We start from the raw sequence: 23,754 nt of genomic DNA, 5'->3' as shown, positions 1-23,754 counted from the left end.
GTGTGGGCTTGTGGTAAACAGAAAGCCCCAGTGATCCATTCAATTTCCAGCTGACTAAAACATCTAGAAATGGAAGACAGCCATCTGCCTCCATTTCTATCATAAACTGTATGTTCTCATGGACAGAACTTAGATGCTGTAAACATCATGACAGCTCTGCCTCACCAGGGGCCCACACTACAAAAGTATCATTTACACATTACCAGAAAACTTTGGGTTTTAGTTCCACTGACTCAAGTGTCCTCTCCTCAGTCTTCCATAGGAAAGGTTTTCCACCAGGGGGATAGAGGACTACCCACGGCAACACTGTCAATGTGTTCAAAATGTTGAATATTGAATAAAAAGTAAGTTCAGAGATGGGCATGATGGAACAGATTTTTATATCGAATTTGAACTTAAGTGCTGACGAGTGACAACAAACACATTAAGCGATCCTTGTGAAGAATTAAACAGTATCAAAAGTTATTAATAAGTTTGATTTGTTGAGTTTTAGGTACTTAATTCTATTAATAAAGTCAGCAGAATTGCAAATATGATGTGAAAGTTTCTCACGGAAGGTCTTAACAGTAAAGTTAGATGTTTAGGTAAGTCATACGTCTGTGCTCTGATATTACTTACAGTTGGTTGTTGCTTGTGGATTTTTGGGAGACTGTAAAACTTGAGTGGAACAGAGTTGTGAGGTCTTAAATCTTTCTGCAACTTCTTGAGGAAGATGTGAAGAATTTGACAATGTGACATTTTCTTTTCTATCTCACCTGTAAGGTCTTTGTCAACCTACAGTATGTAACATGCTGTAAATCATCAGGTTACAGTGATTGACTGTTCTCAGTTTCCATAGTCACGTCACTATACCCACAGCTGTGATTCATTTCCATATACTTTTTACTTCAAATATACGTTAGCAGAAATTTCTTCTTTATCTCATAAATTACTTGCTTAAACTAAGGCTCATGTTGTGTAATGTAAAGTTCCCCACTAGGGTAGCCGATTGCTCACAAACAGCCATTGATAATATCTTTATAGAAAAGTCCAATGAACAAAATTATATTACAAAACCAATAGTCAATGGCCTCTCAGACCATGACATGCAGTTCCTTCTGTTAAATGTTAATACTGAATAGGATATAAAATCTGTTAAATCTGAGCTCAAGAGGGTAATCAATAAGCCAAAAATTGATTATTTTAGGACACTCCTCAGAGACATTCACTGGACTGATGTTTACAGTGTTCATGGCATGAATGAAAAATATAACACTTTTGCTAATAAAGTGATTACCTTATTCGAACACTGTTTTCCCCCAAAACTTACCAAGGTTAGAGCAAAATCCACAAACAAGCCATGGATTCCTCAAGGAATAGGGGTATCCTGTAAAACAAAAAGAAAACTGTATCTGTCAATCTGAAACAATTCTGATGTTGATGCTATAGCACATTACAAGAAATATTGCAAAATATTAAAGACTGTAATATGGACATCAAAGCAAATATATTACAAGGAATAGATAGTCATATCAGATAGCAAAATAAAGACAGTATGGGATATAGTGAAGGAGGAGACCGGTAGAACCAGACATGAAGAGGAACAAATAGCATTAAGAGTAAATGATACATTGGTGACAGATAGTGTTGAAGAACTTTTTAACAAATATTTTATAACTGTTACTGAAAAGATGGGGTTGTCAGGTTCAGTAGATGCTGCTATGGAATACCTCAGACCAGACATTTCAAGTAACTTCTATAATATGAATTTGACCCTCACTACCCCAGCAGAAATAATGTCCATCATAAAATCTTTAAAATCAAAAACATCTAGTGGGTATGATGAAATATCAACAAAGTTAATTAAAGAATGTGATTCTGAGCTAAGTAACATATTAAGCTATCTGTGTACCAGTCGTTTATCAGTGGAATATTTCCTGAATGGTTGAAATATGCTGAAGTTAAGCCACTGTTTAAGAAGGGAGATAAAGAAATAGCATCAAATTTCCGTCCAATTTCACTGTTGCCAGCATTCTCAAAAATTTTAGAAAAAGTAATGTACAATCGGCTTTATAGCCATCTTATCTCAAATAACATACTGTCAAAGTCACAGTTTGGATTTCTAAAGGGTTCTGATATTGAGAAGGCTATCTACACTTACAGTGAAAATGTGCTTAATTCATTAGACAAAAAATTGCAGGCAACTGGTATATTTTGTGATCTGTCAAAGGCATTTGACTGTGTAAATCACAATATCCTTTTAAGTAAATTAGAATATTATAGTGTAACAGGAAATGCTGCAAAATGGTTCAAATTTTATATCTCTGGCAGGAAACAAAGTGTGTTATTAGGAAAGAGACATGTATCAAGCTATCAGGCATCATCCAACTGGGAACTAATTACATGTGGGGTCCCACAAGGTTCCATCTTGGAGACCTTACCTTTTCTTGTGTGTATCAATGACCTTTCATCCGTAACATTACCAGATGCCAAGTTCGTTTTGTTTGCCGATGATACAAACATTGCAAGAAATAGCAAATCAAGTGTAGTCTTAGAAAGATCAGCTAATAAAATATTTGTGGACATTAATCACTGGTTCCTAGCCAATTCTTTGTCACTAAGCTTTGAAAAAACACACTACATGCAGTTCAGAACTTGTAAGGGGTGACCCACGAGTATAGGCCTAATGTACGATGACAAGCAGATAGAAGAAGTGGACAGTGTTAAATTCTTGGGATTACAGCTTGATAATAAATTCAGCTGGGAGGAGCACACCAAAGAACTGCTGAAGCTTCTTAACAAACCTCTATTTGCAATGCTTGTTGTGTCAGACATAGGGGATATAAAAATGAAAAAGCTGGCATACTATGCTTACTTTCATTCCATAATGTCATATGGGATTATTTTTTGGGGTAATTCATCAAGCCAAGCTAAAGTTTTCTGGGCACAAAAATGTGCAGTAAGAGTTTATGCGGTGCGAACTCAAGAACATCCTGCAGAAACCTGTTTAGGGAACTAGGGATACTAACCACTGTTTCCCAATATATTTATTCCTTAATGAAATTTGCCATTAAAAATATATCACTTTTTCAAACCAACAGCTCAATTCATGGAATCAATACTAGAAATAAGAGTTATCTTCACAAGGATTTAAACTCACTTAGTCTTGTACAAAAAGGTGTGCATTATTCAGGAACACACATTTTCAATAACTTGCCAGCAGTCATAAAAAGCTTAACAACCAATGAAATTCAGTTTAAGAGAAGCCTAAAGGATTTATTGGTGGCCAACTACTTCTACTCCATTGATGAATTTCTCAGTAGAACTAACTGATTTGTGTGTGTGTTATTATAACTTCTGCACAATTTCTGTGCAGTAATGTGTTCATTGTAAATATGTGTGTGTGTGTGTGTGTGTGTGTGTGTGTGTGTGTGTGTGTGTGTGTAAATAAGTATTATAGTAGTTGTATTGCACGTTTATTACCTTATAAATAAATAAAAAAACTTTTTTATTTTAGATTCAGTGCATTAGTATTTGTAAAATGACTCTTTCATATAGTGTTCATTAAAAAATGACGATCATTCCACTTGGGACCTGTGGAATGGTATATTAGCTTATTTGTTTTAGTTGTAAATATTTGTCATGTATTGTTGTTTTTCTGACATGTTCTACATCCTGGAGGACCCCCTCACTAGGGATCAATTGAAATGAAAGTAAATCTAATCTAATCTAATGTAATAGTAGAGTTTTTTAGTGAGGAATGCCCTCTTTGCATGTTCCAGTCTGCTGTTTTGTCCTTGTTGCTTCATCTGTAATGCTTCATTTTGCCCCAGAATTACCAGGATTTTCCAGCTTTGTATACTATGTGGTCCCCAGTTTTGCTGCTCAGTTTATCGCTGATCTCATTTCCACTCACCATCATTGCTTTCGCCTTTCTTTGGTTTTTCTGTCAGTCCCTATTTTGTGATCATTAGTCTGTTGATTCCATTCAGCATGTCCTGTAATTTTTTCTCACTCTGACTTAAAGATAGCAAAGTGATCATCAAATCTTGCCAATGATATCCTTTTGTCAAGAAATTTACACCCCTGAATCTTTCTTTTATTTCCGTCATTGTGTCTTTGTGTTACAGGTTGAACAGTAGAAGGGAAAGATTTACATCATTTTAATCTAAGGACTTATTTCTTTAATGTTCCAGTCTTTTGTTCCCTCTTGGTTCTTGTAAGTACTGTATATGTCAAAACTGCCTCTCTGGTGCCTTTAGCTTTCCCAAAGCCAAACTGCTCATCATCTAACAGAGAATCAGCTTTCTTTTCCTCTTACCTATTTATTATTCTGGTGAGCAAAGCGTAAGTTGTTAAGTTGATTGAGTACTGGGTCTCATATTTATCTGCCTATTCTATCTGTGGGATAGTATCGATAGTATTCTGAGAGTTCAGTGGTATGTCTGCACTCTCATAGATTCTTCATATTGAACTGGAGAATCATTTTATTGCTACTCCCCGACACCCCAATGAAGCTTGAAATTTCAAAGGAGTGTTTGTCTGTCACTGCTACATTGTTTGATTGCAAGCCTTCCAAAGCTCTAACTACCACTTGATCCCCTATGTCATCCAAATCAACACTCATTTCTTCTTCTGTCACATCAGCAGACAATGTCTCCACCTTATAAACAGCCTTGTTGCACTCTTTTTCATGTATACGCTCTCTCCTCAGTGTTAAACTGTGGATTGTCTTCTGTAGTAACTAACAACATTAGTTCAACTTTTCTGTGTGCCAAAACTTTTCTTTTGAAGACCATTTACTTTTTGATTTCTTCATGTTTTTTCAGCTGTTTTGCTTTAGCTTCCCTGCACTTGCTACTGACATCGTAGCTAAGAGACTTGTATGACTGTATTCCTTCCATTTGCAGAGCATTTTTGTATTCTCTTGTTTCCTAAATCAGTGAAGTATTTCTGCTGTTACCACAGGATTTTTGCAGTTGTTTTCCTAGGACCCATGTCCGTCAACACACCTTCTGTGATTGCGCTTTTTAGGGACTCCCTTTCAACTGAAATACCTACTGTGGTATATATTATCACAAATTTCAGGTTTTCTAGCTTCCCTGCCACATTTAAATTTCTTACATTCCATGCTCCTGTTTGCAAAATATTACCTTTTCATTGGTTTTTTCAATCTTGTTTTCAAGACCACTCCACCCTTGGCAGTACACTCCTAGAGACCTGAATCTGGGAGAGATAATCATGACATTTTTTCAGTTACATGCAACATTTCCTGTGGATGCACATTATGTATGTCCAGTGCAGCAATTTCCATTGCATTCTGCATCCTCAAGCCATTGATAATTTCTATTTCTTCTGCTTGAAGGGCAGTTCTCCACCCCAAGAGCACAAGGATACTCTGGAGCTGTATGAATCTGTCTTCTTTGATGAGTTCATTGGCAGAGAGAAGTCTTTGGCTGTCACTGCTGATGATTTTTTAAATTGAAAAGGTAACCAATGGTTGGAACTGAACATGGGATCTTTCCATTAGTAGTTGAAGATGCTATCTCTAGACTTATGTTGTAATCTACGTAGTTAATATTCATAATGTTGGCAATGTCTGTTTTATCTGCAATGATTTTGATATTCACTTTCATATTTTTTATTTTGTCTGCTGTTTGTGTGTATTTTATGTTGTTTAGATTAGATTAGATTAGATTAATACTAGTTCCATGGATCATGAATACGATATTTCGTAATGATGTGGAATGAGTCAAATTTTCCAATACATGACGTAATTAAGTTAATTTAACAACCTACTTAAGTTAATATAACAACTTTTTTATTTTTTTGTGTTTTTTATTTCTTTTATTTTTTTATTTTTTTTCTTAATTTACATCTAAAAATTCCTCAATGGAGTAGGGAGTTGTCATTCAGAAATTCTTTTAATTTCTTCTTAAATACTTATTAGTTATTTGTCAGACTTTTGATACTATTTGGTAAGTGACCAAAGACTTTAGTGCCAGTATAATTCACCCCTTTCTGTGCCAAAGTTAGATTTAATCTTGAATAGTGAAGATCATCCTTTCTCCTAGTATTGTAGTTATGCACACTGCTATTACTTTTGAATTGGGTTTGGTTGTTGATAACAAATTTCATAAGAGAGTATATATACTGAGAAGCTACTGTGAATATCCCTAGATCCTTAAATAAATGTCTGCAGGATGATCTTGGGTGGACTCCAGCTATTATTCTGATTACACGCTTTTGTGCAATAAATACTTTATTCCTTAGTGATGAATTACCCCAAAATATGATGCCATATGAAAGCAATGAGTGAAAATAGGCATAGTAAGCTAATTTACTAAGATGTTTATCACCAAAATTTGCAATGACCCTTATTGCATAAGTAGCTGAGCTCAAACGTTTCAGCAGATCATCAATGTTTTTCTTCCAATTTAATCCCTCATCAATGGACACACCTAAAAATTTGGAATATTCTACCTTAGCTATATGCTTCTGATTAAGTTCTATATTTATTAATGGCATCATGCCATTCACTGTACGGAACTGTATGTACTGTGTCTTATCAAAATTCAGTGAGAGTCCATTTACAAGGAACCACTTAGTAATTTTCTGAAAGACAGTATTGACAATTTCATCAGTTAATTTTTGTTTGTCAGGTGTGATTACTGTACTTGTATCATCAGCAAAGAGAACTAACTTTGCCTCTTCATGAATATAGAATGGCAAGTCATTAATATATATTAAGAACAACAAAGGACCCAAGACTGACCCTTGTGGAACCCCATTCTTGATAGTTCCCCAGTTTGAGGAATGTGCTGATCTTTGCATATTGTGAGAACTACTTATTTCAACTTTCTGCACTCTTCCAGTTAGGTACGAATTAAACCATTTGTGCACTGTCCCACTCATGCCACAATACTTGAGCTTGTCTAGCAGAATTTCATGATTTACACAATCAAAAGCCTTTGAGAGATCACAAAAAATCCCAATGGGTGGTGTTCGGTTATTCAGATCATTCAAAATTTGATTGGTGAAAGCATATATGGCATTTTCTGGAAACCAAACTGACATTTTTACAGATATGTGAAGCTACTCTTGAATACATTACTTTCTCAAAAATTTTGGATAAAGCTGTTAGAAGGGAGATTGGACAGTAATTGTTGAGATCAGATCTCTCCCCTTTTTTATGCAAAGGTATAACAATAGAATATTTCAGTCTATCAGGGAAAATGCCCTGTTCCAGAGAGCTATTACACAGGTGGCTGAGAATCTTACTTATCTGTTGAGAACAAGCTTTTAGTATTTTGCTGGAAATGCCATCAATTCCATGTGAGTTTTTGCTTTTAAGCAAGTTTATTATTTTCCTAATTTTAGAGGGAGAAGTGGGTGAGATTTCAATTGTATCAAATTGCATAGGTATGGCCTCTTCCATTAACTGCCTAGCATCTTCTAATGAACACCTGGATCCTACTATATCCACAACATTTAGAAAATGATTATTAAAAATATTTTCAACTTCTGACTTTTTGTTCGTAAAGTTTTCATTCAATTTGATGGTAATACTGTCTTCCTGTGCTCTTGGTTGACCTGTTTCTGTTTTAATAATATTCCAAATTGTTTTAATTTTATTATCAGAGTTGCTGATTTCAGACATGATACACATACTTCTGGATTTTTTAATAACTTTTCTTAATATAACACAGTAGTTTTTATAATGTTTGATAGTTTCTGGGTCACTACTCTTTTTTGCTGTCAGATACATTTCCCTTTTCCGGTTACAAGATATTTTTATACCCTTAGTAAGCCATGGTTTGTTACAAGGTTTCTTACGAGAATATTTAACTATTTTCTTGGGGAAGTAGTTTTCAAATGCATTTACAAAAATGTCATGAAATAAATTATATTTTAAATTGGCATCAGGTTCACGGTACACCTCATCCCAGTCTAACTGCTGTAGGCTTTCCCTGAAATTTGCAATTGTTAAATCGTTGACTGAGCGTACTACTTTGGAGGACTGTTTAGTATTGCTGAATGGAGCTATGTCTTATATTGTAACTAGCTGTGCACCATGATCAGAAAGACCATTCTCAACAGGCTGAGCATTTATCTGGTTAAACTTATCTTGGTCTATAAAGAAGTTATCTATCAGTGAGCTGCTATCCTTTACCACCCGAGTAGGAAAATCAATAATGGGTGTCAAATTGAAAGAACCGAGTAATACTTCAAGGTCATTTTTCCTATAACCCTCTTTCAGAGAATCTACATTGAAGTTCCTGGCTGTTTTTATTTTATATGTAACTAATTGTACCCAGCCATGCATTGCTGTGGCCTAGTGCAGTAAAATGGAAAAGAAAAGAAAGAGAAAGCATACATTCCTGGTATGTTTAATTTCACAGTATTTTTTGCTGTTTTGTTGTCTATGCAAAAGAGATTATCTTCTTTGCTGACTCTAGAATATGCGATTGTTTGAGCGAGAAGTAATCTGTGTCTAGATCTAAACCACACAATTCGAAAGATTGGTCATGAGTTTTGTTGATGGTGACTGCAAATGCCATTCAATTGTGGAATTGCAGTCTGCTAAATTGAAGTGGCATATCCATTGGAATCATGTGAAAGTGAGAAATGAGGACATCTTCACCTTTGAATAGTCTTGTTAAGAGTATTACTTCTACGATGTTTCTCATTAAATTTTTTACTGCAGCAATGTGCCATTGCAAAACTTTGGCTGGTTGATATTTTGGGATGTGACAGTTTTGAGTAACAGTACATGCAGTAGCATCCCTGGCAGGTCAAGTGAATTCAAAAATTCTATTGGGTAGTTAATTGCTTCCAAAAAACTGTCGACAGACTTTTATGAGACTGCCTCACGTTGAATGTTATACTGAACAATAGTTTTAAGTTCGTAGACATCTATGTTCTTGGTGCCAATAAAAGTGTGTTCACACAGCCAGTCAGGATTCTTATGATTGGTTTGAATATTGAGAAATGACAGCTCAATTCCACTTCAGTGTCTCATGATATAATTAAATCAAAATGAAAATAAATCTAAGTCTATGAAAACTCAGTTTAACTATGCAATCGGAAACATGCAAATTGACAGCATCTGTCCAGAAGCATGCTGTCCAACACGAGCAATGTTTAGTGTTGTGTGTGTTGCAATTATGTTCATATATATATACAGGGTGTTACAAAAAGGTACGGCCGAACTTTCAGGAAACATTCCTCACACACAAAGAAAGAAAATATGTTATGTGGACATGTGTCCGGAAACGCTTACTTTCCATGTTAGAGCTCATTTTATTACTCTCTTCAAATCACATTAATCATGGAACATTTGCACTGAAATGAGGATTGACACATTGTTGGATGAACCTTTTGTAGAAGTGTACTCGTGGAGGCCAATCAGCTGCTGATAGTGCCTGCACACGCTGTACGTGGTATGGAAACAACTGGTTCTCCCGTAGCACTCTCCATACAGTGGCGTGGTCAACGTTACCTTGTACAGCAGCAACTTCTCTGACGCTGACATTAGGGTTATTGTCAACTGCATGAAGAATTGCCTCGTCCATTGCAGGTGTCCTTGTCGTTCTAGGTCTTCCCCAGTCGTGAGTCATAGGCTGGAATGTTCCGTGCTCCCTAAGACGTCGATCAATTGCTTCAAACGTCTTCCTGTCGGGACACCTTCTTTCTGGAAATCTGTCTCGATACAAACGTACTGCGCCATGGCTATTGCCCCGTACTAATCCATACATCAAATGGGCATCTGCCAACTTCGGATTTGTAAACATTGCACTGACTGCAAAACCACTTTTGTGATGAACACTAAACTGTTGATGCTATGTACTGGTGTGCTTGATGCTAGTACTGTAGAGCAATGAGTCGCATGTCAACACAAGCACTGAAGTCAACATTACCTTCCTTCAATTGGGCCAACTGACGGTGAATCGAGGAAGTACAGTACATACTGACGAAACTAAAATGAGCTCTAACATGGAAATTAAGCGTTTCCGGACACAAGTCCACATAACATCTTTTCTTTATTTGTGAGTGAGGAATGTTACCAAATGAAAGCGCTGGCAGGTCGATAGACACACAAACAAACACAAACATACACACAAAATTCAAGCTTTTGCAACCAACGGCTGCTTCGTCAGGAAAGAGGGAAGGAGAGGGAAAGACAAAAGGATGTGGGTTTTACGGGAGAGGGTAAGAGTCATTCCAATCCCGGGAGCAGAAAGACTTACCTTAGGGGGAAAAAAGGATGGGTATACACTTGCACACACACACATATCCATCCGCATGCGGCTTTTGCTTGTCTTTTCAACTGTCTGTGCTACTTACATTGTACTTAGAAGGTTTTCAGTGCTTTTAGATTGTTTGTTACCTTAATGTGTCACTTTGTTCTCATATTTCCTTTTTGAACCTCTGCTTATTTTGGAAAATTTTGCATTTTCTATTACTTTTGGAACTGCTGTACTGAAATAATATTGTAAATAAATACTTTGAAAAGTATTGTACTTTTCATTTGTTTCCTTGGTTTGAAATACATCTGCCCACTGTTTTTTTCTGTTTAAATACATTGATTATTTGTTGTTGGAAACAGATGAAATGGTTATAAATATTTTTAGGTACTCTTGTATCACCTTACCAGTTCACTGATTTCATCACTTGGATGCAAGAACTGCATTTGAATCCAGCAGTAATCACAGCCATGAAAGCAATGATGGCATTTCCTCTGGCATATCATATATCCAATGGTGTCCGTCACTTGGTAAGTAACTATATGTATTTATATCATAAAGTAATAAAACTTTACTATTGGTTTTGACATTATTGGTAGCATACATAAATCTGCATCTATTCATGAACAACACAATTTATTTTGGAGAAATGAGCCAGTTATGCAACAAAAGGTACAACTAAAGCAGTATAATAGTTGTTTGAGAGAAAATAAGCATCTGAGGAATAAGAATCAAATAATAACAGAAAGAAAACTAGATGACACATCCTCTCTCTGGAATCATATGAGTACACAAATATAAAATTAAATCGAGAGAACTGTATGGTGAGGTCACATGGTGGTTATAGTGAAAACAAGTCCTTATACCAGATATAGGGAACATTGTTCAGTGTGTACAGTTTATTGATTCTGTTTCATCTGATTGTTTTACTCAAAATGAAATTTTATACAGTATGTTGCAAATTGTTCCTGCTAGAACCCCCAGTAAGATTCTCTTCATTAATTTTCCAGGAGCTTAGCACACTGTTTGTAGTGCAAGTTTTTGTACTTTACACGGTTAAAAACCATGAATAAGACAATTGTTAACTTGTGGGATACATGTAGTGGAGCAAAAAAAAAAAAATAATTTTCCCATGTGTTGTGGAACTACAACCCATGTTCTGTCACACAAGATACAGGGTGAATCAGGAGGAAAGGTACATGCTTTGAGGGGTGATAGTATTAGTGATTCTGAACAAAATACTTCATATGGATGTATACCATATTCCGAATGGTTTTCCAGATAGAACACATTTAATATCACTTTTGTACATTTTTCTTGAATAACTCGAAAACTGCATCCTCCAGAGACAATGTGATGCAGTACAAAATTAAACTATATTAAATTTCCTACAAAAAAGGTCCTATTCATTTTTTTCTCTAGAGCTAATGGTTTGTGCAAAGAGAGCGTGAGAATGTTGAAAAACTTGCTCCATGCGCATGCGCTGTAGCTTATGTAGTTTTTGTAGGCCAATTTGAGGTAGTTTCCGACTTGATAGACCACAAATGTCCCCTGTCAAACTGTTTGTCTCAACTTGCTACCTCAAATTGGCCCACAAAAACTATGTAAGCTACAGGGCATGCGCGTCGAGCGAGTTTTTCAACATTATTGTGCTCTCTTCGCACAAACCGTTGTTGTTGTTGTGGTCTTCAGTCCTGAGACTGGTTTGATGCAGCTCTCCATGCTACTTTATCCTGTGCAAGCTGCTTCATCTCCCAGTACATACTGCAACCTACATCCTTCTGAATCTCTTCGCAAAAACCATTAGTAATAAAAATGAATAGTGCCTTTTTTGTAGGAAATTTAATATAGTTTAATTTTTTACTGTGACACGTTTTCGCTGGAGGGTGCGGTTTTCGAGTTATTCAAGAAAAATGTACAAAAGTGATATTAAATGTGTCCTATCTCAGAAAACATTCGGAATAGGGCATACGTCCATATGAAGTTTTTTGTTTAGAATCATTAATACTATCACCCCCTCAAAGCATATACCTTTCCTCCTGACTCACCCTGTATAATCAACTTTTCCCTTCACATATGATTAAATCATCTAAATTTTGTTTTTTCTTTTTAGGTTTGGGATTTAGGAAAGGCACTGACAATAAAGGAAGTGTATTACACAGGGTATACTATGTTAATTGCAGCAACAATTGTGACAGCATGGCTACTGTCACTGTAATATAAAAAGTCTTTCCTCATAACAATCACACTGGAAGTAGTGCTTGGTGTAGTGTGCTTAAAGAGTATGCAGCAGCATTTATTTATGAGGAGAATGTGTGTAAATCTGCAACACTTTTGTGTACATAACTGCTTTGCAGATTCTAACTCCAATATTATTTTAAAATATTTGTGAATTCAAGAAACCGTAGTATATGATTATGTAATGGCAGGTATTGCTTAGGATAATAAATAATTCACTAATAAAATTTACAAGTCTTTCTCTGTTTTCATAGCTAGGCCGAAAATTTGTTATTTCCAAACAGCCAGTACAAGTAAAATTGAACTTTATGCGGACAGCCAAGGGCGAAGCACAGTCACTGAATTTCAAAGTAAAAGCAGTCAGAATTTAATTTCATTACACCTATGGGGCAAGCCAAGACTGACAGTAACATGCCAAGAACAAACACAGCACTGGAAGCCAGGTAGATGGGCAGCTGCATGTGATAACGAGCCAGAGAGCTATAAGATATCAACACACAAAAGGGGCCTTGTGTATTCTGACAATGGAGCCGTTGACATGGACCACAATTAAAAATAACAGGAAGACAGCACATCTGGTTAAAGAGAGAGCGTGGGACGAAAGGGAGAAACAGAGATAGCCTTCTTGTGGGGCCAGCATCGGATCGTCTAAAGCCAATGAAGGGCTTAGGTCACAATGTGTGACCATATTGAGAGGAGCAGTCTACTCCTGCACTTAGCCTGTCAGCCTGTGAAGAACTGCTGAACAATAGTGTAAAAATACAGCCAATAAGTTGGTGAAGGGGGGGGGGGTGTCGAAGGGGAAAATGTAACAAAGCTTGGGAGCAGGGTGTTCAAGGGTAACAAACAAGGCATTAGAGAGTTTATTGAGACTGATGACACAGCATTTTAATTAGTTAAGCCAGAGGAATACGAAGCATCATTGAAATTTGTTAAAGATGAAATAGATTACTATGCATGCAAAATATTCTAAGCAAAGCAAGGAAAAGGTGAGTGATCTTGTTGTGGGCAAGCAGAATTGGTGAGATGCAAAGAGATTTCTGGGAAGCCGTAATTCGAGTTACAAGTCAGGAGAAAATGCAGGTGCTGTAGTGTTGGTAGACTCGTTAAGATGAGCTTGTTTTATTCAAGGCCTAAGTAATGCTAGAATTCAGACAATAGTGTGAATCCAAGGAGATGAAATTGGTTTGACAGCTGCAGTGAAGTTAGCACTGCAAGAGGAAAATACAATATTATCAATGAAAGAATGGGGACTGGTCCTGAGGGTAAAGTTTAACCGTGGAATAGAAACGGTAAAGGGCCCAAAATAAATTAAGGATTTAAAATGTGTTACATGCGATTTGAGAGGGCATGTTGCAAGAAAATGTAGGAAGAATAAGACAGGGGGGAGAGTAAGGGTGATGACAGTTAGAGTTCACAAACTTTGTTACGGATGTGACAAGCAGGGTGACACCAAAGCAGAGGAAGTGCAGCAGAGCTCCGATGCCAACAAAACCGGCAAAAGCACAGGGAAACTAAAAGATGACAAAACTGCGCAGTCGGGCATTGTTGTAGTAAGCAAGCCCACAGTTACCCTCATAGACTGTTATTATAGTGTATAGAGTTAAGAAAGCACTTAAAGTTATTGATAGACACAGGAACACACCCATGTTTGTTAAAGAGAATGAGTATTTCAGTTAAACATAGAGTTAGAGTAAATGAAGCAGAAAGGTTTAGGCTGAAAGGTGTAACGAGTTAAGCAGTGAAGTACAGTAGAGGTATAGTGCAGATACGTTGAAGTGTGGAAGGTGCTGTCGGAAAACTGGACAGTAGCTTCATGTATGGCTCAGGACTATACATTCCATATGATGGATTGATATGTAGAGACTTCCTAACAGAGCATAAGGTTAAGTTAGACTATGCGGAGAAAGTTGTAAGATGATAAGGGTGAGCTATACCCGTGATAGTAGAAGAGGAACTGAGAGGTTATGAGTCTGAGGTGAGTCGAGAATCTGACGAGGAAATAGGTCGCCAAGAAGAAAAAATAATGCTGTTGAGAGTGGAAGGCAAGGTGCCAGGAGAGAGTGAAAGGGAAATGATGAAATTACAGAAGCAACAAAGAGTAGAGCATTTAAATGCCGAGGAAATGAGTGCATTATTGGAAGGGTGTACTGAGTATGGAGACATTTTACATCCAGACTGTTTATATTTTAGAATCAAATAAATATGTCTTAAAGATAGGTATGGAAACATTAGAGAATTTATTTTTATTTGTACAGAGCACTTACACTACAGAGAGAGATTGCTGATAGGAAAGGAGAGTATGAGATATGAAAGGAGAGTATGAGGTTTGTTAAAAAATTCTGGAACATTTGTAATTTTGCACCAGTGGTGTGTTGGAGCGAAATGCGGTTGGCATCATTGCACACACCTGTTTTTAATATGTAAATGCTGAAAGTTTCATTGTTGTATGTCTGTTAGTTATTGTTCAGTACTGTATTGAGTAGAATGTTGTATCACACAGTTTGCAAATTTCGAGATGGCAGAGTTAGAGGAGCAAAGCATCTCCATTAAATTTTGCGTGAAACCCAAGAAAACCTTTACAGATACACACCAAATGATGCAGGAAGCCTACGATGATGAGTGCTTAAGCTGTACTCGGTGTTATGAATGGTTCACATGGTTAAAAAATGGCCGGACTTAAGTTAAAGATGGTCCTCATTCAGGATGCCTTTCGATGTATCTCAACAATGTTCACATCAGGAATGTCAACAAAATTGTGTGTGCCATGTGAAGACTGACTGATCGAGAGATTGCAGGAAAATGTAACATTTCAGTTGGATCAGCAGAAAAATGTAACATTTCAGTTGGATCACTTCATGAAATCCTGACACAGCATCTCAGAATGCATTTTGTTGCTGCCAAGTTTGTCCCAGGGCTCATGAGTCAAGACCAGAAAGACCTTTGCCTCATAATCTGTGAAGAGCTTTTGGATCGCGTGAATGAGAATGAGATGTTCCTTAAGAGAATCATAACTGATGATGAGATTGAATCTACCATTATGATGTTGAGACCAAGGTTACATCTTCATAATGGAATGGGAAAGGTTCTCCAAGACTAAAACAAGCTTGTCTGGTCAGGCCAAATGTCAGAGTCATGCTGACAGTTTTCTTTCAGTTTAAAGGATTATTTCATCATGAATTTGTGCCACAGGGACAAACTGTTAATCGATGGTACTATCGGGACGTGTTGCGACACCTGCAAGATAATGTGTGGCAAGACAATTCATGGCTTTTGCACCAAGATATCAGACCTGCACATTCATCCCTGTTGGTGGATAACTGTTGCACAAAAAAAGAAATCACTGTGTTGCCTCATCCTCCGTACTCTCCAGACCTGGCCCGTGCAGACTCTTTTCATTTCCATACTTGGAAACCCCATTGAAAAAATGAAGATATGCAACGATAGATGAGAAATGAAAATTCGCAGGTGGTGCTTCTCCAGCAAGAGGTGCACCAAGACTGCTTCTGGAAGTGGAAATGGCATATCATTTGTGGAGGAGAGTATTTCAGAGGAGACCATGAACAATAAGTAAAAGACAAGCGTAGAAAAATTTTGTGGACAAAGTCCCAAAATTTTTTGAACAATCGTCGTATGTTTACATACAGCCAGAAAAAGAATTCTTGCTGATAGATGAGTCCAAAAAGCAATATGCAAAACTTTCAATGGAGTAGTTGGACTGCAAAGAATTAAGTAAGAAGTGGCAGCTGTGCAGAAAGTTCTTTGCATTATTATCAACTGTTGATCATGAAGAATACAAAGCAAAACTGTTGCAACCAGTGAAAGAAATTCCAGAACACTGCATGTGTAGAATAGTTGCACTGAACCAAAGCATTTGGACAAAACCAGTATTGAATGGTTATACATGGAACCAAAAGCAGGATTAACAGTTTTATGTGAGAAAGAAACTCCTAAGGATCTACTAATGAAGGTTGTAGGTAAAATAAGATTTAATAGTAAATGTAAGGATACAGAACAAGAATATTTGGAGAAACAGATAGTGATCAACAGTAGCATAACCAGTAAACATATAATACTATAAATAAATCTAGAATTTGATTGTTGTATTGTAAATGAGGAAAAGAAAACCATTTCAGAGTTAAACTTAGATTTGCTGTTAGAACATGTAGTAACTCAATCACTACAAATGTTAAGTGAGACATTAATCATACTATTTATAGTAATATGTGGTTGTAGACAGTGTAAATGTTGTAAAGAATGTTTTAAGATTATGTGGAAATATTTCTGATTGTTGTGGAAAGATATGTATACAAAAAGCTATTGTGAATCAGTGTGCTTAAACCAGTTTGGTCCAGAGATTGCTCAATAGATAGACTGAAGAAGTAGATATTTACGAAAAGTGTGCAAAGGATCAAGGCGAGTCAATCTTTTAGAAACAGACATTAATATGAAAAGAAATTGTAAAATATGTGAGTAAAATGTACATGTTTCAAAGAAAAAATGCAAGTAACAGTAAAAGTCAATGAAACAAGTGAAATAAATGTACTTGTAAAATAAATAAATGTAACTCATGAAACGAAACGTCAATGTTTTAATGTCAATATATTAGGATCAATGTGTTAAAATGTCAAACGTCATTATTTCAGTATCAGTGTTTTCATGAGTTGATGTAAAAGTATTAATGCCAGTGTACTAAGACACTGGATAAAGTGCAGTTCAATCAACATATGTAAAGAAAGCAAAACAAACGAAAAATCTGTAATGTAACTGTGTCAGATGTAGGCAAAAGAATCAGAACTGATGCTACTCTGAAGAGTAACGCCAATTTCCTTAGCAGGGAAGGTGTTGCAGCCATGAGCCAAGCCAAGTCTGCCAGTGAGATTTTAGGAACAAACTGGGGAAAATGTTAATAACGCGGGCAGCAGTGAAGGCGTACAGGCTACAGTGCCAGAAGCCAGCCAGTCTTGTGCCAGGTAGATGGGTGCGTGATAATGAGCAAAGAGCTATAAGGTAACAACACACAAGAGGGGGCCCCGTGTATTCTGACAATGGAGCCATTGATACAGACCGCAATTAAAAATAATAGGTGAGAGAGAGAGAGAGAGAGAGAGAGAGAGAGAGAGAGAGAGAGAGAGAGAGCGCACCTTCTGGTGGAGATAGCACTGCATCATCAAAAGCCAATGAAGAGCTTAGGCTGCAGTGTGTGACGGTATTGAGAGAAGCATCTCTACTCTTCCACTCAGCCTATGAAGAACTGCTGAACAATTGTGCAGAAATACAGCCAATAAGGTGGGGAGTGACCTTAACACTACATCACACCAGGTGTAGGCAGGGTCAAAGGAGAAAATGTAACAAAACTCAGGAACAGGGCGCTCTGTGGGTGGATGTGTGAGAGGACAGGAGCTGCAGTAGCCATGGGACTCTTGAGTTTAGTTGTGTGGGTTGCATTTGTTAGAACAACTGGAAAGGTCTTTGTCAGTCACCGTCTCTGTATCGGACTTGGCCACAATGGGAGCATCTCAGCTGGAGCAGTTAGGATTTAGTTGCTTTATTTCTGAATAAATCTCACATTTTTCAACAGTTTTGGAGATTTACTTAGTTACCTCCCATCCTTTTACCTTTTACACCAGAGAATGTATCATCTTAGCCAGGTCAAAGTTTCCCTCTCATTACGGCCAACCAGCTAAGCCTTCTGTTACAAACTGTGTGGCTCAATCCCAGGAAAAACCCAAGTCTGTGCCTGACAACTTGCGTACTAATGCCAGGTGTGAAATTCAGTGCAGCTACATCAGTAAGTCTGTTAGATTTCGTAATTAAGTAGTTAAAAGTTATCTATTTTCCTGGAAGGATCAAACAATGTTGCGAAGAATGAGGAAAAAATGATCTGACTTAAAAGAAGACTGTATGAGCTGAGAACATGTCTCATTGTTTATTCAGTGCCACATTGACCTAACTTGTGAGAATGGTCCTTTGTATATGTCAGAATGGTCCTGTGGATACAAAGAAGTAGAACGTGGGATTACAGAAAGATGAAATACATGTAGGCAGTTTAAAAATGCAATATTTGTGGACATAAGCAAAATTGGGAAAAGATTCCACGTTACACATGGTTTTCACCTCAGTAGACGAGGGAAATGACAGCAGAGTGGAATCAGCTCCTTATCTATACCAGGAAATTCTAATCTCCCACCAGGCAACTGCAACCCAAGGAATACCACGGACGGTGATACAACCAGCTTTAACTGTCGTGAACATACCAGTATAGAGCAGGGAAACATGAAAAGTCTGTGTGACAGCCTGATGAAAGTTAAGTTTACTGATATGACCCAGCAATTTAAAGATAATCCTCCAAAATGTTAAAAGCTACAAAATAAAATCCATGATCTGGACACCATAGCATGTATTAATAAACAAGATGTTTAGTTATTATTGAGCAGTGGTATTCTAAAGAAAAAATTTTCACTATGCACATGTTGACAGCCAATCTTTGCTCAGCTTTCAGTAGGGAGGTTGTGTGCATGTATGGAAAGTGGTTCAAGGATGGTGAAAACACTAAGTACGTGAGAACATGTTGGATGTTCATGCTTCATCACAGAACTTAGAGGTTGGAGAGTTGGCAGCTTTGTAAAGCATGGTAGGTAGTGATCTGTGGCAAATGCAGTGACACAATAAAATGCTGGTACAGGCACAAGTGTTATGGAGCACATCCAAAATGACCCATACACATTCCCATGTTGATCCAATAACATCATCAGTTACAATTGCAGTGCGCAAAATATTGTCGATCTTGGATCAAAGGAAGCATGCCACTTGGTTTGACGAATCGCATTTCCAGGTCGATGGCTGTGTTTGGGTATACTGACATCCAGCCAGAGGGTTACATGAAACATGCACTGCATCACGGATGTGCTATTATGCTATTGGTGGAATTCACCGGACTTGCATGGGACCAGAGGTAGTAATCAAAGGTACCACGACAGATGTGAATGTTATTGTTAGGGACTGGAAAATGTAGCATCTATTTATGGCAAAATTCGGATCTATTTGTGGCAAAATTCGTATGTATTTTTTGAATGATTAGATGCACTAATGTAAAAGGCTATCACGCTACATTAGTGAAGACGCATAAAGCCTCAGTTCTTTGAAGTTTACTGTTGAAAAAAATTGCTGATTGGGAACTTTTTGACTGGATTGTTTGCTTCTGCAAAAAGTTCAGCACCTTTTTGTTCTTAAATGGGCTTTGTTTTCTGGGTTGGCAGTATTCAGGCTTTCATGAATGACTGTTCTGTTGAAGAGCAGCAGCATTTTCCCACCTGTGAACTGAATGCATTGCCAAATAAAGAGTTTCTGGACATTACTTGTCTTTTCCTGCCCAGTTCGATATTAAAACATCTGTGGACTATTAATTTTGACCTTTCGTGGGCTGCAACCCATGCTTGACAATGCTACAAATTGAACTGACAAGGTATTTGGCATAGAAGTAGGATCGAATGTCGGTAATTCCCTTTTTATGTAAGGGGAAGGATTTCACCGCAGTTGAAAAAAGTTATAGATTTCATTTTCCAGTCACTATAGTGCAGCGTGCGAGCATTATTCACTATGGTGTAAAGTGTAAATGAACTAGAATTTTGACTGTGTAACGAAACAGGCTGTATTGGGTCATGTGGAGTATCCGATACAGCAGGTTTCGTAGTATGCAATACATGCTAAAACAGATGTGTGTAGTGTATGAGGACACTTAGTGAATTAGGCCAGTTAGTGCGACAGTGAAATAGTTTTGACGAAAATGTTAAACTGTGCCACAGACCAATTAATGTATGTTCTTAATCAGGTAAAGTAATGTACAGTTACGATAGGGCATGAATTTCGGGATATTTGGAAGAGAAAGAACAAGTTCTGGAATCAGTGTATAAAGGTTAGTAACTATTTTCATTCAGTTTTGTAATTATAATTCAATTACTAAAATTCATTGTTTACCATAATGCAAATTACCTGAGTAAACCATTAATTTTGGGAAAGCTTAACATTTATGTACCTTTGCAGGTCAGGACAACATATTCTTATGGAAATCACCAACTAAAAGTCTGTAATTAAAGTTGTAATTAATGTTTCTGGAACAGGCTATAGAGAAATTCAGTGCAATGTCCACATACAATAAAACCCCGCTTTTACGTTCATGGAATTAATGTTTTCCCGCTGTTTATGACATTATTTATCACTCGCTTCAAATTTCCTATGTTCACAATGTTAATTTGCACCCGTTTTTATGTTAACATATCCATAATTTTCCCATGATTTATGTTTTGTGAAATAATGTTCATGGAGGAAAAAAACTGGCGTGTTTGACATAAGATGACGCAGGCACAGCATTTGCCTTCTAGTAGTGTTTACATACGTTATATGTTTATTTTCTTGACACCAGGGTGCTCCACTCAGCAAATCTTAAGTTGGAAAAAAAACGTGATTTGTATCCTGCCGCTGCCAACCACAACTCGGCGTGGTGGCTTATTGGAGTAAGTGTTTCGATAGAAGACGGAAGAATGTGCAACTTCTGAGGAACATTCATTTGTTTTGAGTCAATACCAACTTTATCTGTCAGTACTTTGTGCAACAATAAGTAATACCCTTACTTTATTGTATCCGCACCGTTTCTGCGTTTACTTCATCCTGTGATAATGATCACATACAGAGGATATCCATTTTCGAGTATTTGTAGCTTGCTAATATATGGTAGTTTCCATTATGGTTCGTATACTTCGCCAGAAGATGACAAGTATGTCACTCGTCGAAACGTCGCGGTTTGAAGACACCGCCACCCGGCTGGAAGCCCGAGAACTCTTCGCCACGTTGTTCGCTATCTAAGTTTGGCAACTCAAGAAGCCTGTTCCTACAACTGAAGTGAGTCGATTTCGGTCAACACAGCTACTCTCGACAACTGCCGTGCGAAGAGTTTGTGTTTGTTACTTTGTGTGTATCACGTAGCTTGTTATAGCCTTTTGTGAAGTGATCAAAGTCTGTGGTTAGTTGTTTCTTTCACATTGTGGTTTTCTGTCACAGTTTAGGACAGAAAATACTGGTACTGCCAAAACAGACAGGAAAACCCTTTCTATGGAAGAAAAAGTCAAAATTTTTGAAAGAGTTTATGTTCACTGTCGAACACGTGTTGCATTAGCGGAGAGTTTAGGAATACCAGTATCTACATTGAACACTATTGTGAAAAACAGAGAGACTATTTTGGAAAGTGTAAGTAACAATGGCCCAAATTCCAAAAAAATGAAATATGCCAGCTATTCGAAATACGCAGAACTGGAAGAAATTACAAAGAACTGATTTCAGGCAGCACGTGCAAGGAATATTCCAATAAATGGTGTGATGTTGCACGAAAAGGCACTGAAAGTCGCCAACGTACTTAGTATTGAGGACTTCATAGCATCAAACAGGTGGATAGATAGATTCAAGAAGCAGTACAATGTAGTGAAAAAAAACTGTGTGTGGCGAAGAAAACAGTATGGACATAAAATCTGTTACAGAATAGCAGAGTGGTAGGTTCCAAGAACTTTTGAAACAGTATAAACCGAAGGATATCTTGAGTATTCATGAAACAGGTATCTTTTACAGCTTATTGCCAAATAAAATGCTTGCCTTTAAAGACAAAAACTGCCATGGAGGTAAACACAGCAAAGTTTGCATGACAGTAATGTTAGGCACAAACGCGTATGGTTCCGAAAAAATTAAACTGTTCGTGATTGGCAAATTTAAAAACATAAAAACACTACCAATGAACTACATTGCCAACAAAAGAGCATGGATGATGTCAGAATTATTCGAGAAACAATTATAATTGTCTTGATGCAAGAATGGGTATTCACAACAGAAAAATTCTCCTGTTAGTAGATGGTTGCCCTGCACATCCCAGAAATAGAAGCCTACGTAATGTGCAATTAGAGTTTCTGTCACTAAACTGCACAAGCAAATCACAGCCTTTGGATTTGGGTATCATATATGCCTCCAAAACACTCTATAGGAAGGCGATTGTCCAGAAGGCATTAACTTTGATGGAAGTTGGGAAAGACCCAGCCTCCTTTAAAGTGTCAATTTTCGATGCTTTGCATTATATTGCGAAGGCATGGACAGAAGTTGTGGCGGCCACCATCTCCATGTGCTTCTGAAAAGTGGGATTCATTGAAGCCAATGACTGAAATGGATCTGACACACCAGATTTGAGTGTTGGTGACAACGGTGAAAAACTGCTTACTTCATCATGGGAAAAGTTGCCGCTTAAGCATCTGGTTCACAATTTCTTACACATTGATGATGATGTTGTCACTGTGGAAAGTGTTTCTGTTGATGAAGTTATCAACTTTCACACACAAGAAAATGCAGAAAGTGTCAGTGACAGTGATAGTGATAAAGTTCCCTCACTTGCAGTGGAAACAATTAAAAAATGTATTTCATCTGCAGATGTCAATGACAAAGTTTTCCATTGTGTTTGTGAACTCAAAAACCACATTGAAAAAACTCATCAGACAAAATTAAAACAACCCACAAGTTTGGATTTTTTTGCCAAAAAGTAGTAACTACTGTACTCATTTGTTAACGCTGCATTTATAGACCTGCCAGATTAAAGATCAGTATAATAAATATAAATGGCATATAAATGTTTTGTAGATGTGTGCTTAAAATGCTTAAGTGTAGTACGGTTTCCTTCGCTGTAATTTTGGCTGTGGATACAGACTGATCTCTATCACAACCCCAATGTCTACATTGATTTGAAAATGTCAGTTTGGCTGGGAGCTGACTAAGTCAGTGAGTGTGAAATAAAGGCTGCAGTGACAGATTGATCTGCAGTGTAGTGCCATATTTAACACACTTTACGATATTTCATGCTCCTATATATACAAAATCAAAAACAGCAAGGTAAATGGCCGATTCTGTATACATCTGCTGACATCACTTTCGCAGCAAAGTTACACTAAAAATGATGCAGTTTAGAGAGATCTTTAATGCAGTATACACTTGACGTGCACATTTCATAGGCATCAAATGTAAATACTAAAACTGCCAACTGCATCGCTTCAGCTTTGCAAACATGTAAATCAACTTGGCAGCCACATGGTTGCATTATTTTTAATGCAATTTGTTGTGCTAAAGTGTTGGTGAATGTCATGTCATTTGCTAAACATAGCACTAAATTCGGATAACCTTTAATAAAAATAAACCTTCACTGATGAGTATTTTTTTGCTTATTATCTACATATATCACGGCTTGGGTAGCTCAGTTGGTAGAGCA

At 37.2% G+C, this 23,754-nt stretch overlaps 1 protein-coding gene across 1 annotated transcript in view; it reads left to right on the top strand.

Moving 5' to 3' along the window:
- Window positions 1–12,661, top strand: part of LOC124596107 (succinate dehydrogenase cytochrome b560 subunit, mitochondrial-like) — an 89,718-nt gene extending 77,057 nt beyond the window's left edge. Inside the window, exons 5-6 of the mRNA XM_047135117.1 lie at window positions 10,614–10,756; window positions 12,340–12,661. Coding sequence (XP_046991073.1) covers window positions 10,614–10,756; window positions 12,340–12,444 — 248 coding nt within the window. The 3' untranslated portion in view covers window positions 12,445–12,661. The remainder of the gene's footprint in view (window positions 1–10,613; window positions 10,757–12,339) is intronic.
- The last annotated feature ends 11,093 nt before the right edge of the window (window positions 12,662–23,754 follow it).

This window comes from Schistocerca americana, chromosome 2 (assembly GCF_021461395.2).
Source record: "Schistocerca americana isolate TAMUIC-IGC-003095 chromosome 2, iqSchAmer2.1, whole genome shotgun sequence".
NCBI classification, from domain to species: Eukaryota; Metazoa; Arthropoda; class Insecta; order Orthoptera; family Acrididae; genus Schistocerca; species Schistocerca americana.
Note: the sequence above shows the minus strand (reverse complement) of the source record. Positions and strands in the feature narration are given on the sequence as shown.